Source organism: Bison bison, unplaced genomic scaffold (assembly GCF_000754665.1).
Source record: "Bison bison bison isolate TAMUID 2011002044 unplaced genomic scaffold, Bison_UMD1.0 scf7180017864472, whole genome shotgun sequence".
In the NCBI taxonomy this organism is placed as follows: Eukaryota; Metazoa; Chordata; class Mammalia; order Artiodactyla; family Bovidae; genus Bison; species Bison bison.
The window spans coordinates 12084798-12100714 of record NW_011495033.1 but is presented as its reverse complement, the minus strand read 5'-3'; the positions used below and the strand labels follow the sequence as shown (position 1 = coordinate 12100714).

Here is a 15917-nt window from a genome sequence, read left to right as displayed (position 1 = left end):
TCAGTGCATGCAAATTAAAGCTGCCTCCCAGTCTAAATAACTTATGTGGGCTAATAAATTTCCTATTACTAATTCAATTTATACCACTGGAGTTTCTGAATCAGCCAGGGTTGTGGGTGGAGTGTGCTTTGGGCTAGATGAAAGAAGGCTGGCCAAGAACTGATGTACTGAAACCAGGCACCAGATACACAGGGGTTTAGTCTATTATTCTTCTTAATTTTACAAATTTTATATATGCTTGAAATGTTTCCATAAAAAAAAATACAAAAATAAAAACAAACTGGTAGGGGTGATGAAAATGTCCCAGAATTAGGAGGATGCAGCAGAACATAGTGACTACACTAAAACCACTGAACTGTATGCTGCGCTTTATGTTATATTCATTACATATCATTTAATAACATGATTAAAGTGTGAGGATCTAATGTATCACATAGTAACTACGGTTTTGATAATACTGAAGTTTGCTGAAAGAGTAGAAGTTAAATGTTCTCACACAGAAAGATCACAACATACATATATAAAATGTATCAAACAATGGATGTATTAATTAACTAGATGAAAAAATGAAATGAAGTTGATTTCCCAGGAGCTAACCTTGAATGGAAAACTAGGTTTTATATCTCATTCTTTTACATTATCTATTTCTCAGGTCTATTCATAAATATTTCATTGACCTTTTTCTACATGTTAAATCCCTATTCCAAGTAAGGAGCAGCTGTAAGATTAGCCAGGCTCCCCTGGTGCCTCAGTGGTAAAGAATTCACCTGCCGATGCAGGAGACATGGATTCGATCCCTGGGTCGGGACGATCCTCTGGAGAAGGAAATGGCAACCCACTCCAGTATACTGGCCTGGTAAATCCCACGGACAGACGATCTTGGTGGGCTATCGCCCATGGGATCATAAAAGACTCAGACACAACTGAGTGATGAAACAACTCTGAGGTTAGCCATGCCTGATCCCCTCATGGATATGACAGCCAACAGCACACCTGACAGTTGCCATTTTGGTGAGGATACAGGAAGGCAGACTATCACAGCATCATATTGATTCTCAGTGATCTGGGGTACAGAAGGCACTGGATGTGAAGGGCTGGTTGCACCAAAAGATCTAAACAAGACTTCACAATTTAAAGGAGAAAGTAAAATCAGCAGCCATAATGCCGAAAGAATTGTAGAACCAGACGTAAGGATAAAGTGATGGCGCACAGAGACGAGGAGAATAACAGGAGTGGGATTTCTAATTGGATGTGGGGCAGGAAATGGTACTAAACAGGACACATAATTGAAATAATGTGAGATAAGTCTGAATTTTTCATCAAAATTGTGTTCTAATGGGGTTAAGATCTTAACCAAGGGCTCATATGCTCAAAATTTTAAATATAAACTGCAAGCAAAATACAACAAAATTATAAACCTGGGACTAATATAAAGGTTTCTAGTATTTACACATGCTCAACAAATAGGATATAAACAATTTAAAGATAAATACCGGGAGCTTTGTAGTATAAGAAAAAGGAAAAGTCCCTGAGGAAAATTCTAGAAGGACTTCAGGAATAAAGCTCTGTCGGAAGCAGCAAGTTAGAGAGCTCTTAGACAAAGACCTGCATCTGAAATAAGGGGTAACGAAGAAAGCTAGAGGAGGTCCACAACCAAGCAACAGGGCCAGCCCTGGGACTCTGCGCTCCCAATGCAGGGGGCCTGGGTTTAATCCCTGTTCAGGGAACTAGATCCCACATGCCACAGCTAAGTGTATGCTGCAAATAAAGATCCTGCATGCAGCAACTAAGACCCAGCATAGCCAAATAAATAAAAATTTAACAAATTCAAAGGAACAGAGCTGGGTGTACAGAGCTGGAGATGTTCTCTAAAGAAAAAGGACAGGATCTTATCAGAACAGCAGGTGACAGTCATCAGAAAAAAAGAGGGGGAGGGTGGTCGCTGAGAATCTTGTAAATAGTAAAGAGAATAAACATAGTTTTATAGGTCCATTTTATTACTATTTAAGTAACAGAATAACCTACAAAAACAGATGAATATGCACTGAATCACTAAGCTGAGAACTGACTCTGCCTGACTTCCTGAAAATGGATCATACTTTATAACTGCTTTCTGGGAAAATGGTCCAGCATCCACCGAGTTGCCTCACAACTTAAGAAAAGTTCTATTTCTAGAAAGCTGAAGAAAATATAATAGACCCAAAAGAGAAAAAAAAAAAAAAAAAAAAACTGAAGAAATAAAAAGCGAAAGAAAACTAAAATACTTGAAAAGGTATTACAGGAGACATGTTTCATTCCCTGTGCATGTGTGCTAAGTCGCTTCAGTCGTGTCTGACTCTCTGCAGCCCTACAAACTGCAGCCCACCAGGCTCCACTGTCCGTGGGATTCTCCAGGCAAGAATACTGGAGGAGGGTGCCATTTCCTCCTCCAGGGAACATTTCCAGGGATCGAGCCTGGGTCTCTTATGTCTCCTGCATTGGCAGTGGGTTCTTCGCCACTAGCGCCTCCCGGGAAGCACTACATGAGTTGTTCTTAAAGAGGATGAGATGGTGGGCTGGCATCACCAACTCAATGGATGTGAATTTGAGCAAACTCCGGGAGATAGTGAATGACAGAGAAGTCTGGTGTGCTGCAGTCCACGGGGTCGCAAAGATTTGGACACGACTTAGCGACTGAACAGAAAGAAGAAACTAGTCTTAATTCACCTCTACAACAGCTTTTGCCTTAACAAAGAATAAAAATTGGTTATATATTTGTATACTTACAGTATAAAAATTTGTGACTAATGTTGACAAAGAAGTAGAATAAAAACATATTCCCAACATATGATTGGAACACATTTTTCAAACAATTTTTTAAAAAAGAGATGCAAGAAAAAAGTGAGAGGGTTATTTTAGATTGAAATAAACATATAATGTAGAAATTTTTCTGAAAAGAACACAAAGAAAGGAAATCATATTGCATTAGACTGGGCCCTTCATCATCTGTTGTACCTTGATATGTCAAGTCTTGGTATAACAAATTAAATTGCTAAGCAAATTTAAGTTGCAAAAGTCAAAAAGTTCTCAATTATGTTTAAAAAAAAAAAAAACCTAAAAATAAAAAGCATACTCTGTAAACTTTGTATAATGATTCTTACAAGTGAGGATCAAAGAATATATATGATGAAAACACAGAGAGAGAGGATAATCAGAAATACGAGAAAGGCAACATAAAATAGGATGGCTTTTAAAAGTGCACTGAATATTCGATCCAGGAAAGTACAATCTAGAACACAAATATTTATGGGAGGTGATGAGATCTCACGTAAGATCCTCAGTGATTAATAATGAATCACAAGTCACAGTGCAACAACATGTGTTCTGCAACATGACACAGTGTAAAGGGGGGAAATGTAAAGATTATCTAAGATGTTCACCACAAATGAACATATTAATCTGGTCAAATCTCTCTCTAGTTCTTATTTCTTACCTGAGACTGTTGAGGTCAAGATCATCTGTATCAAAATCTGAAAGGGGCTGTGGAGTATCACTTGGACCATGAGACTGCAACACAGATGAACTGGATGATATGACTGTGGTTTGGCCTGAGGGATGGATGGTTTTGAACTGGAACTGTGGACCCATCCACAGACGTCTGTGGGGTCCGGTATGCGTTACAATTTCTACCTGGAACAGATCAGAAATCATGATTGAGATGTATCATGACCACCCTCTGAGAGCCTTTCATGATCCCCCCATCTCATCTCTGAACGCTCACATTCTCCAAGAAGCCCATCTTAACCTAGTGGGAGAGGGAGAGGGTGTCATCCACAATCAGAAAGTTGTGACAACAGCAGCCTGTATAGACATTCACTACATCCATCTACTGGTTTTTGTCATAATATAATAAAAATTCATTTAGTGTTTGTATGTGTATAAGGACACACACACACCCCACACACACACAACGCAAAAATCACACGAATATAAAAGGCCCAGTTGCCTGCCTCACACACCTAGCATCAGCTGCCTAAGGACTACTTTTTTCACTCATTCTAGACAGTCCTTATCACTCTGCGGGCATGCAATGAACACTACACTTGTCAATCCACATATTAAAAGTAATTCCTTCACTGAGGACTAAGCTCATAACAAACGCGAAGTTGTTCTTCAACTATCCAAGGATAAGAAAACGTCTGAAATAATTTAACACTCACAGCCAGTTTCTTTCCACAATTAAATATTGTAATATTTACTATACTTCCCTCAAAATTCCCCCAAATTCACTTTTAAAGGAAGACAGGATTACAAATTTTCTCTCAAACTAGATTTGTCTTCAAAAATACCATTTCTTAACTACAGTGTTTCCTCAGCTCCCATGAATGTTGACATAGGTATTTTAAATGCTGCAGAACAGTAATACCAAAATGCCTTATGAATTTCATGCTCTATGGAAGAGGCAGGGAATGTTGCCAATATTAGACAAAGCAGAGAGGAAGACATGCGGTAAAACCTAAAAATAAACATGTGATTTTATAAACGAGCGACTTGAATAAGAGACTAAATATGCAAACCTTTGGTGAGACACTATTTCTCAATGTCTTATAATTGCTACATCCACGTCTATACACACAGTTCATAGAACTGACTTCCCATGGGCCTTAGTGTTGCCCTGAGTTCTTCTATATTTAATCACATTTCTCTGATTGTGGTGATTAATTCTTAACAAAACACAACTGAAAAGGTTCTCGGAGTGCAGCTCCGTGTTTGTGAAGTCCTAACGGGCAAAAGCACCATGGTCTTGGAACAATATCCACATTCCCGCTAATCACGGGGAGAAAACGACTCAGATTTAGGACAGTGATTTCTCATTCAAGGAGTTGTATTCAGCAACATAAATGAGGCCACAGATAAAGCATGCTGTGTATTTTAAGCTCAAAACCATCAGTGTCACAGAGCCGAGAGGTAAACAGATGCCTGTGCAATTTCACTGAGGCGATGGCCAGATGTTCCAGCTCATCCTCCTGTTGTGTGCAGTACAAACATATTGTGTATACTTTCACACTGACAGCACACATTACCCCTTTTTCTAATTGAAAAGTTGAAGTGAAGGACAGTGGTTTCTCTGCCAGCATCCTTTTTCTAAAAGCTTCGTTTGTGGTATCCTCAAGAAAGGATGCACCTCCATGTGCAACCTAAAGGAGCTTTTCCTGTGAGTATTTTCAGTGTGATGAAATGTCTGTCACCTAGAAATAATTTCATTCTCTGGTTTCCAGATTCCCTTTAGTAGTTTGGGCTCTCCTCCCTGAGAAAGCAGTGAAACTGCACCCGGGCCCCTAGGAGGCACCTGTCTGCTGAAAAGCCGCGGGATTTGGTAATCCGAGACCCGGTCATTAACTTCGCCCAGTGATGTCAGACTTGAAACAGACATAACAGCATCTGTAATGAAGTCACTTGTAATCTCATCATTTTGAAATCTGCCCGAGTATCTTTTATTTCAAAGCCCTTGAGATGAAGACAGCTTCACCTGGCAGGGGGAGGAAGGGTCAGTGGAAGCTGTTACAGGACTGGTTTGGAGACCCTTGGAAGCCACGTTACAGGAGCTTAGGAAAGGAAGGCCAGACCAGCACTTGGGCAAATTAGGAGGCAGAACTTCCCTAATCAAAGTCTGGGCCCAGTCTTCAGAAAATGTTGCCTCCACAAAAGAAAGCCTGAAGATTGCTGAATGGCTTCACCATTTTAACCAGGCCAGTTCTTATCTTAATCCAAACAGTCCATCTGAAATCCAGGGTTCTGGGGGATATAAATGGCTTGTTTGAAAGATATTCCTACTTTATGTTCTCTGCATGAAAGCTAATGTACACACACATATATGTATATGTGTGTATAAAATATATGTATACGTAGCCCTGCAGCAGTATTTCTGAGAAATTCTTAATATGGAAAGATGATTAATTCTTGACGATCCTAAAAATAACCCGAATTCTGCCCATTTTCCTCTAAGGAAAAAAAATTTTTTTTAATTTCGAGAATAAAGAGAGAGAAATGGAGCTCTGTTTTCTGTCACCTTAACAGACCCGATGTTTCCGAGTCTCACCTGAGACAGCCACTCTTCATCTTCCTGTCCGCTATGGTCAGAAGCTAAACTGTCGTAGGACCCGTGCCGAGTAATGGGCCCAGGGCTTCCAGGGGGGGCCACTGACGGAGAAAGAAAACGTATTTAAACAACTTTAATCCATGCTGTGAAAAAAAAAAAAAAATGAATATGGGCATAACCATCCTGGATACTGTGGTGATTTATAAGCTAAAATAAGACATTTAACACACAATTCAAATAACTAATGAAGAAGAAAGATTAAATTTCTTAGGAGCAAGAAAAATCTCCAACTAGGAGCACATCTTAAAAAATATCTGTGGGAATCTAATCATGACATGTATCATTGTTGAAGAAATAAACACTTAACTGAATCTTAACAACATAAGTACATAAGAAGCAGTGACGATTCCATTGCCTGTGCAATGTAACTGCTACACCTCAGGACACTTCAATGCCTTCCACCTAACAAAGAAATTAAGTTGATGCAGTTCTTATACTCTGGGAAGGGGTTTTAAAAACAAGTATCATATAAGATTCTTTAAGAGTATACTTAATAGTTTCACATAAATGGAAGGTATTAAAATATTTTAAATTTTAAAACACTTTTAGTTCCTAAAACAATGATTCATCAAAAGAAATGTTTTTTTTTTTTAATGCTTCTATAGTTTTCCTGATTTTTAGGTCATAGGATACAGGCTTAAAACAGAAACAGCCCACTTCTCATACACAGAAGAACCTCTGCTTAGTGTCACTCAGGTGTGTCCTGGTACGTCAGGTCTGTCCATGGAATCCTCCAGGCAAGAATACTGGAGTGGGTAGCCATTCTCTTCTCCAAGAGATCTTCCTGACCCAGGGATTGAACCTGGGTCTCCTTCATTGCAGGAAGATTCTTTACTAATAGTAAACATGCCTAGGTTAGGGAGATCTCGTGGAGAAGGGAATGGCTACCCACTCCGGTATTCTTGCCTGGAGTACTCCATGGACAGAGGAGCCTGAAGGGCTACAGTCCATGGGGTCACAAAGACTTGGACATGACTGAGTGACTGATCTTTGCTTGCTGCTGCTAAGTCACTTCAGTCGTGTCTGACTCTGTGCAACCCCACAGACGGCAGCCCACCAGGCTCCCCCGTCCCTGGGATTCTCCAGGCAAGGACACTGGAGTGGGTTGCCATTTCCTTCTCCAGTGCAGGAAAGTGAAAGTGAAAGTGAAGTCGCTCAGTCGTGTCTGACTCTTAGCGACCCCATGGACTGCAGCCGACCAAGTTCCTCCGTCCATGGGATTTTCCAGGCAAGAGTACTAGAGTGGGATGCCATTGCCTTCTCCAGATCTTTGCTTAGTCAAAGCAAAAAAATGATTCAGTAAACATTTATTGAGTTCCTAGGAAACAAATATTATCCCAACAAAAACTTACTTAGCCTCCTCTACTTAAAGTCTCATACTTTTTATTTGCTTATTTTTATTATAAAAGAGGACTTTAATTTTTTAGAACAATTTTAGGTTCAAAACAAAATGGAAGGGAAAATACAGAGATTTCTCATACATTCTCTCCCTCATTAAACATTTTAATACTAAGAGAAATAAAGCAATAAAGTACTGAGGGGAAATAGAGAAAAGAAAAAAGAAGAGAACCAAAGAGGAAGGAAAGATGGTGACTACTGAAGAAACCTGGAAGAAACAGAAAAGAATGAGAGAAAGAAAATAATCTCAGAATTTCTACCACCCAGAGATATGTTTCTATACTTCAATATGTATATTTTCCAAAGGCTACAATTCTAAAATTGAAATCAGAGGATATGAACATATCTATATTTCTTAATGCATATTCCCAGAAAAAGATATACATTTCCACAAGGAGTAACTCACAAGCCAATCTCACAACGCTCTTGCCAGAACAAGTATTTTGAAGAACTAAATCTTAACAAAACAGGTTTAAGTGAGGTAGACAGAGCAGAACGTAGGGCAAGATTTTAAAGAAGACATACTCACCAAAACCTTATCTTAGCTAGCTGGGAGGGGAGAAATGACGCTTAAGCCAGTCAATCACTCATCAGAGGGAGATAAATAGTATTAAAATATAAGATTTGCAATGGTTAAAACTATTAGCTGTTAGTTCTTCAAATCCTAGTTCTGCAGCTGAGAGGCAGGCTGGCAGCTGGCACGAAATACAAGTGACCACCAAAGCAAAACAATTCCCTATATTCTGAATATCATGAAGAAAAGAATATCATAATAATCAATGTTAAAGCATCCTTTTAAATAAAAACTGATATGTAATTATGTTTGTAAAAGGTTAGGTGTTTCCCAACCACTTGTAATATTTTAATAAATAAAGGTGAAATTCTTAATATAGAACAGAGCAAGAGTATGCCTCAAAGCTGCCCTCTCCTTAAAGACTAATCAAGAAGCCAACTAAGGACAAATAGTTAGAGGTCAGCACTCTTTGGAACGCAGCTGAGGCCAGAGAAAATTTTAAAGAGGTGAATGAATAGGCCATGCGTACATCTGAGAAGAAAGAGTTACAGAAAATATCAATTACAAAGATTTTGAAGTGGGAACATGAAATGTTTCGGTCATGTCAGAAAGCCAGTACGGTAGGTGCGGTGAGGGAAGCTGAGAGTGGAAGATGAATCAGGAAGGCCAAGAAGCCAGGGAGGGAGGGTCAGCAGATGGTTTAGGACTTTTTTTTAAAATAAAACTAGGATAGACAGATAACTGGAAAAATTGGAAGAGAAGTTGAGAAATTATACCCTTGTGTTACTAACCAGTACCTAATGTGATTTTTCCCCCCAAGAGTTTGTAATATACCCAACATGTGCTGAGCCCAGCCTACTACCTGTTGCAGAATAAACACTTTATAAATAAATGAATGAACGGAACTTTTGATTCTAGAATAAATAATGAAGGCTACCAGGATGGTAGGATACTTATTCACTCATCATCAAAATGGGGATAAACTTGGGACTTCCCTAGTGGTCCAGTGGTTAGGATTCTGTGCTTTCACTACCGAGGGCCTAGGTTCAATTCCTGGTCAGGAAACTAAGTACCTGCAGCCGCAAGGCATAGCCAAAAAAAAAAAGATATGTGTGGAAGGGTAAATTTAAAAATAATCTAATGGCAGAGAATGGTGAGGAAGAGGATTATAGCTGAAAAAAACGTTAGTCATGAGTTGATGACTTTTGAGAATTACAGGTACATGGAGAGTCATTATACTGACACAATTTGTTTCTAATTTTGTGTATGTCTGAGATTTCCCACAGTGAAAAGTTTCTCAAGGAGGAAAAAAAAATCTCTTTCTCCTCTTCCTCTTCTTCCCCTCCAACCTGTTTCCCAAAGGAACTGGTAAAAATACCAATCATATATCTATGAACCATTAAATCTGAATCCTAAATTTCTAAATAGAGATTGTGAGAAGAGTTACCATACTTTATGTTCACTAAAAAACAGTATTTCAATTAAGAATGCTTAGAAGAATTCAGAAGATTCACAATATAAAAATATGTGTAGTGGAAAAATATTTTTCAACATAAAGTAAATATCCTTTATCTCTCCCTCACATTTCTTTACATTTAAAACTTTCTCCAATCCAGGTAGGAAGAAAACTCCATGATTACTAGCTGGTGGAAACAATGACATACCCAGTCACAAAGAAGAGAGGAATTCAAAACCCTGACCCTGGGATAAGAAAGAGAGATTAAAAGTATGACAGTTAGGAGCAAAGCTTCCATGGTTTCCAAGCAGCTATTAGGAAAGACATGCAAAAACTGGAACAAGAGCCCCACAGACAGAAAGGGGAAAAAAGAGGGTTCCCAAGGAAGGGTACAAAAGTCAGAAAGTTTTAGGGATGAACAACTGTGAAAAACCCTAATTTCATTCTTGGGTAGTTTCAGGAAGTAGCAGGAAGTTCCACTTGGGAAACAGCGTGGAGGTTTTACTCTTCTGCAGTAGAGAAGGTGTGCACATAGTGTGTTTTCACAGCTGAGCCTGTGACAACCTCTCCAAGTCCCCTGTGAATGTGATGATGAATATTTACTACACATTCAAGAGTAATATGGACAAGGTCCAGGCAATTGTCGGGCTTTGAAAAGGCTTTGAAACAAGAACGGATGCTACAAAGACCTATATGAACCAATGTGCTACTAGTTGCTCAGGCGTGTCCGACTCTGCAACTCTGCGGACTGCAGGCTGCCAGGCTCCTATGTCCCCGGAATTCTCCAGGCAAGAATACTGCAGTGGATAGCCATTTCATTCTCCAGGGGATCTTCCTGACCCAAGGATTGAACCCAAGCCTCCTGCATTGCAGGCAAATTCTTCACCGTTGGAGTCATCAGGGAAGCCCAATACAACAATTGTATACAACAGCCAACAATTAAATCTGGTAAGGAACTGGGACATCTCAGTGGTGAAAAAATAGAGGTAAAATATCTTCAACAATCCCATCTCATATCTTTGCGCTATGTAAGCCCTACAGAATTTAGATACAACTGTGTAGGAGGTTATAATTGATTGAGATTAATTTTTCCCTATTTGTTAGGACAGAGGTACAAAAGAGGACTAAAGAGAATTTATAGAAAAATGAAGTTACATATGTTGCAAGCCTGAGTTTAATGGACCAACATAAGCACCTTCTAGCTAAAGAAAAATAATATCGTTTACATTTACCAACTATTCTTAGGGGTTTCGCAGGTGGTTCAGTGGTAATGAATCTGCCTGCCAATGCAGGAGACGCAGGTTCAATCCGCGGGTCGGGAAGATCCCCTGGAGGAGGAAATGGCAACCGACTCCAGTATTCTTGCCTGGAGAATCCCATGGACAGAGAAGCCTGGCGGGGTGCAGTCCATGGGGTCACAGAGAGTCGGACATGACTGAGCATGCAGCTCTGTTCTTAGATAGTTAATGATCCTGGGTTAGGAAAAGGGATATGGAATTTTGAAATAAAATTTTCTGCTATGCTGTATCCCTACTTTTAGTACAATCATTTAAAACAAGCCTATCCATCTGACTACAAAGGGTACACTGTCAACTTTTTTTACAGAATACAACTCCAAAAGTACTGCCTGTACACACAGGCATTTGATAAATATAGATCAACAACCCAGGGCAGGCTGAGCAGATCATTATGAGGTAACTGTGAGCTAGACTTTGTTTATATTGTGTTTTCAGGAAAGCAGATCATGCTTCTAGTGAGTAAATAAAAGCTAAAAAAAACCCACGAAGTGTATTTTAATGTCTTACAGTGATATATGAGTATGTGTACATATGTGTGTATTCCTATGAATATATTTATACTTATACGTGTTTATATGCAAAGCAAACAAAAAAAAAAAATCTTCAGTGTTGACCTTTGCAAGTTAGTCTCGTTAATCAAACCCCCCAAAATTTCCAAATCAGTAGAACAACCAAAGTAAAATTATGAACAGAAACATTGAATGGTCCTCTGAAAATACCCCTACAGCTGAATGCCCCATAACAAAATTCTCAGTCTGAAAACAGAAAATGTCAATTCATAATATAGATTCTCAAATTCATAAGTAGTTAGGAAGGGGATCAATGACCATAGAATTTTTACAAATTACCCACATAAAATATAGTAAAAGAGTTATAAACATTTTATTAACAGATATCTAAAATGATACTTTGAAATCTCATTTTTAACATTAATTAATGGACTACTTAAAGGTTAGGATACATAGGTTTCAGTCAAGCTTCCAAGAATGAGTTATTACCAGTCCTGAAGAAAGGTAGAACTCTCTTGAAATTTCAGGCTGTTTTATCCAAAGTAATAACTGTATATCCTCAATTCCAAGAAATCAAATTCTTTTTAGAATACCCCGAAACTAACAGCTAGATCTCAATAACCTAAGTTCATCTGCAACAAATCTAGTCTTCCAGTTGAAAGAGAGAAAGTACATTTTTATCATTAATATTAATACACTTTATATTAGAACAGGTAATTACTTTTCTCAAGTGTATTGGCCATGGTTTGGATACTCAGGAAAAAATTAGATTCCCTAACTACCGAGTTTACAACAGGGGACAGAGGATCTAGATATTCTATTAAAGAAATGAAAGGAATAACTATTTGATCTCAGCACCATTCATCCTTAAAAGCAATGAAAGGAAAAAGAGTTGACAATACATTTGAAAGTTAAAAGAGACTAACCACATACAGGTTATAAGCATCGTTTTTCTAAAAACTAACACAAAGCATACTGCTGCACAATGAGCCGTGCTTATTTATAAACTCAATGAAGGGACAATCTATCTGATTCTGTTATGTTCTTGTTCTAGTCTTTCCTGCATCTCTTGAACTCCCAGTAATAAATTCTCGAAGCTTCAGAGGACACAGCTGCTGATCAAGCACAGGCTCCGCTGCTAGCGAAACTCCAAGCTCCCAACTTTAGGAGATGGTAAAAAAAAAAAACTGCTATACTTCCTGAAACGAAGCTCAGTGCCACTGGAATCAGAGAGATCTACTTCTCAAGTAAGGGGGTGTGGAGCAGGGCTGACCCAAATGGCATCTACTTTTTTATGAGATGCAACTTTCAGCTTTAACTGCTGTTGCAAAGCCTAAAATCAGTTCATATGTTGAACAAACAGCACTAGAAAGAAACTTAGAGAGTCTTTCAATATGAAGAAACAAAAATGGATCCCAAGGTTTTTATTTGGAAAAGTGAGTGTGAGCTGGGTCTTACTGGCAGCTGAGTGGGCTGCAGAATAAAGTATTCTCCAGATTCAGGACCAGACTCAGTTTTTGCTTGCCCCTACTCCTTAACATATCCCCACAAATCCTCTGCAAACAATAAAACCCTTACCATGCTGAAGTCTTTAGTGGAGACCTGAGAGGTGAATAATGTTGTGCCAGCATTATTCAGTCCTTCAGGTTATTTAGGGGAACAACATTCCTTTTTCTAGCAACAGAGAAATTTGTGAGTTAAATGACATCATGCTGCCTTGAATGAAACAGCTCAGGCTCAAAGTTCACCCAAAGGCCAACAGTGATAAACCCTCATCCAAGGACAAACTTCAATATATTTTTGGTACTTATTAAAAACAGCATTTATAGAGCAGCCATACAATAAGAGAAGGCTCTTTACCAAACTCTGTTTCTGATCAGAAAGCACTCAGGATCTGAGGAAGAAATTCTGCTTGGAAAGGTAGTTTCTTAGCTCAGAAAATAATATTTGCCTTTTAAGAAGAAAGGCTCAAAGACAAGTAATCCAAAAGCAAAACGGACTAAGGCATTTCCTAAGGAACAAGCAATTCACAGAAGAGGAAATACAACAGCCAACAAACACATATAAAATAGTAGTAATCAGAGACTTGAAAAATTTTACAGGTTATGCTTTCATACTATCAAACTGGTAAAAATTAAACTCTGGACTTTTAAAAAATAATTTTGTAAAAAGGAGAAGGCTTTCAGGTCAAAAATAACACACCTAACTATCTCTATGGAAGCCTAGAAGTTTTCTAATTTATAAATGTTTCCACTTATATGTAAAGGAATTTGCTGAATTTCACACATAGAATAATCTAGCAATAGCATGATGTATTACTGGCTACTCTGTTCATTATGAGCCATCTCTCGTACCAGTGCGACAACAGCTAAAGCACTCCAACACATATAAAAGGGAGCAGGTTTGACCCGAGCTATATATTAAACGGACCAGTGATCTTCCTCGCACCCTGACCCTGCGGTACCGCAGATGCTCCCTAATTAATTATTAAAGTTTTCTAACAGTCAGTCATTGTACGTCTCTGGTTTCACTTTCCTTTTATTCCACATTCCCAGAAGAACAGTCACAGGCAATATATAATTAGAAAACTGACGTATCCTCATTGCCTACGAGATAACAGATTTCATTGGGTAACTGACACAGGGTCATCTCTGCCCCACCTGCTCTTCTCCCTTGCGCTGCCCCCAAAGCATCATATAATATTCCCACACAAGACATAAGCTAAGGCGCTTTCGTTTGGTTCTTCCTGCGACCATAACGGTCCACTGCCGTTTTGCATCTGGACAAGCTGTACCTGGGGGGAGTCTGGAAGGGTTCACAGTTTAGTTTTGCTCATCCATGTAACTCTAAATGTCATAAAAATGGACCGATAGAATAAAACATAATGGCTTCATGCTATCAGCAAGATCAACTACTCCACTGAAAAGTTCAAACTGTCCCGGCACACTTCTGAGAACTGAATAGGCGGCAAGATTTGCAATGAAGGTCACCTGGAAATATACACACAATTTAATGTGTTTTATGGCAACTCAACTCACAGTACAACCAGATTATATATACATTAAACCAGCAGCAGGATAACTAGAAAAGTCCACCCTGGCTATTTTAAAGGAACATAGCCTGTCTGTATAATACCTTGCTTGCAGCTTACAGATAAGTTTGTCTTGCCAAGGGTTAGATAATCTACTCAGAAAAATAAGTCTAAAAACAACAAAACCATTCTTATCAAAGCTCACCTTTACATAACAATTGCCTCAGGGAAGAAAGGGATGAAGGAATGACTCATTTTCCCCTAAATATTCCTTGGCACCATTTAAATTGTGTATACTATGTACCAACTTGGGCTTCCCTGGTGGCTCAGATGGTAAAGCGGGTTCGATCCCCGGGTAGGGAAGATCCCCTGGAGAAGGAAATGGTAATCCACTCCAGCAATCTTGTCTGGAAAATCCCATGGACGGAGAAGCCTGATAGGCTACAGTCCATGGGGTCACAAAGAGTCAGATACGACTGAGCGACTTCACTTTCACCTACCAACTTAAAATTTGATAATTATAAAAGTTGGGGAATAAGCACAATACAAGTAATATGGTTAGTGAAATCAACCTAACAAGTCAAGAAGAGAAAACAGAGAAATCACAAGCACTTCAGTGAATGATGGAAACCCAATGCATGAAACGAAAAGGTGAGTTTATAGCATTTCCCCCCATACTTCCTTAGGTTTTGTGACATTTTCCTTAAAAGGGGAAATGGAAGTGGTTTTATACACTCTTTCTCTCATATTCACTGTACACATCTTTGTTTATCAGCTTTTAGCAACTACTCAAGTACACACGGGCTTCCCTGGTGGCTCAGTGGTAAATAAAGAATCTGCCCCCCAATGCAGGAGATGTGGGTTCAATCCCTGGGTTAGGAAGATCCCCTGGAGAAGAAAATGGTATCCCACCCCAGTATTCTTGCCTGGGAAATCCCATGGACAGAGGAGGCTGGTGGACTACAGTCCCTGGGATTGCAATCAGATGTGACTTAGCAACTAAACAATCCAATCAAATACACATGGTAGTGTATGTTTTTACTGAGAGAAATGACTGCTTACTGGTGCTAATTCTGGGCAGAATCATGAGCTGTAATCTCTTGATAATGGCAACTGTATTCTCACAGCTACCTCTGTACGTTAGACGCATTTCTTTCAGGAATAATCAGTTCTCAATTCAAACACTCTAAAATACAATATCCTCTATAAGAGACCTAAGATGGGAGCGCTTATAAAGTATTGTGAATTGATGTCTTGGAAAGTAAAAAAAAAAAAAAAAATCACTGTTTGGATTATTAAACTGCATTCAATAACCAATGTACACAAGTAGGCAAGAGGCCAAGTATTGAAAATGTATTGTTCTCCATCTCACCTACAATGGTACAGTTGAAGAGCAAAGAGTTTAACTACTCAGTGTAGTCTCCACAACAAAGTCCGACAAAACAAAAATAAAGGAGAGGTAGGTGTGGGACGTCCCTGGTGGTCTGGTAGCGAAGATTCCATGTTCCCAATGCAGGGGACCTGGGTTCAATCTCTGGTCAGGGAACTAGATCCTACATGCCACAAGAGTTT

The 15917-nt window shown here is 39.0% G+C and overlaps 1 protein-coding gene across 6 annotated transcripts in view; it reads right to left on the bottom strand.

Moving 5' to 3' along the window:
* The window catches only part of BCAS3 (breast carcinoma amplified sequence 3), a 591772-nt gene that overhangs the window by 284735 nt on the left and 291120 nt on the right, over window positions 1-15917 (bottom strand). For all 6 annotated transcript variants that reach the window (XM_010861584.1, XM_010861585.1, XM_010861586.1 and 3 more), the window contains 2 exons: window positions 6080-6180; window positions 3473-3669 (listed from right to left, as the gene is read on the bottom strand). In XM_010861584.1, coding sequence (XP_010859886.1) covers window positions 3473-3669; window positions 6080-6180 — 298 coding nt within the window. The remainder of the gene's footprint in view (window positions 1-3472; window positions 3670-6079; window positions 6181-15917) is intronic.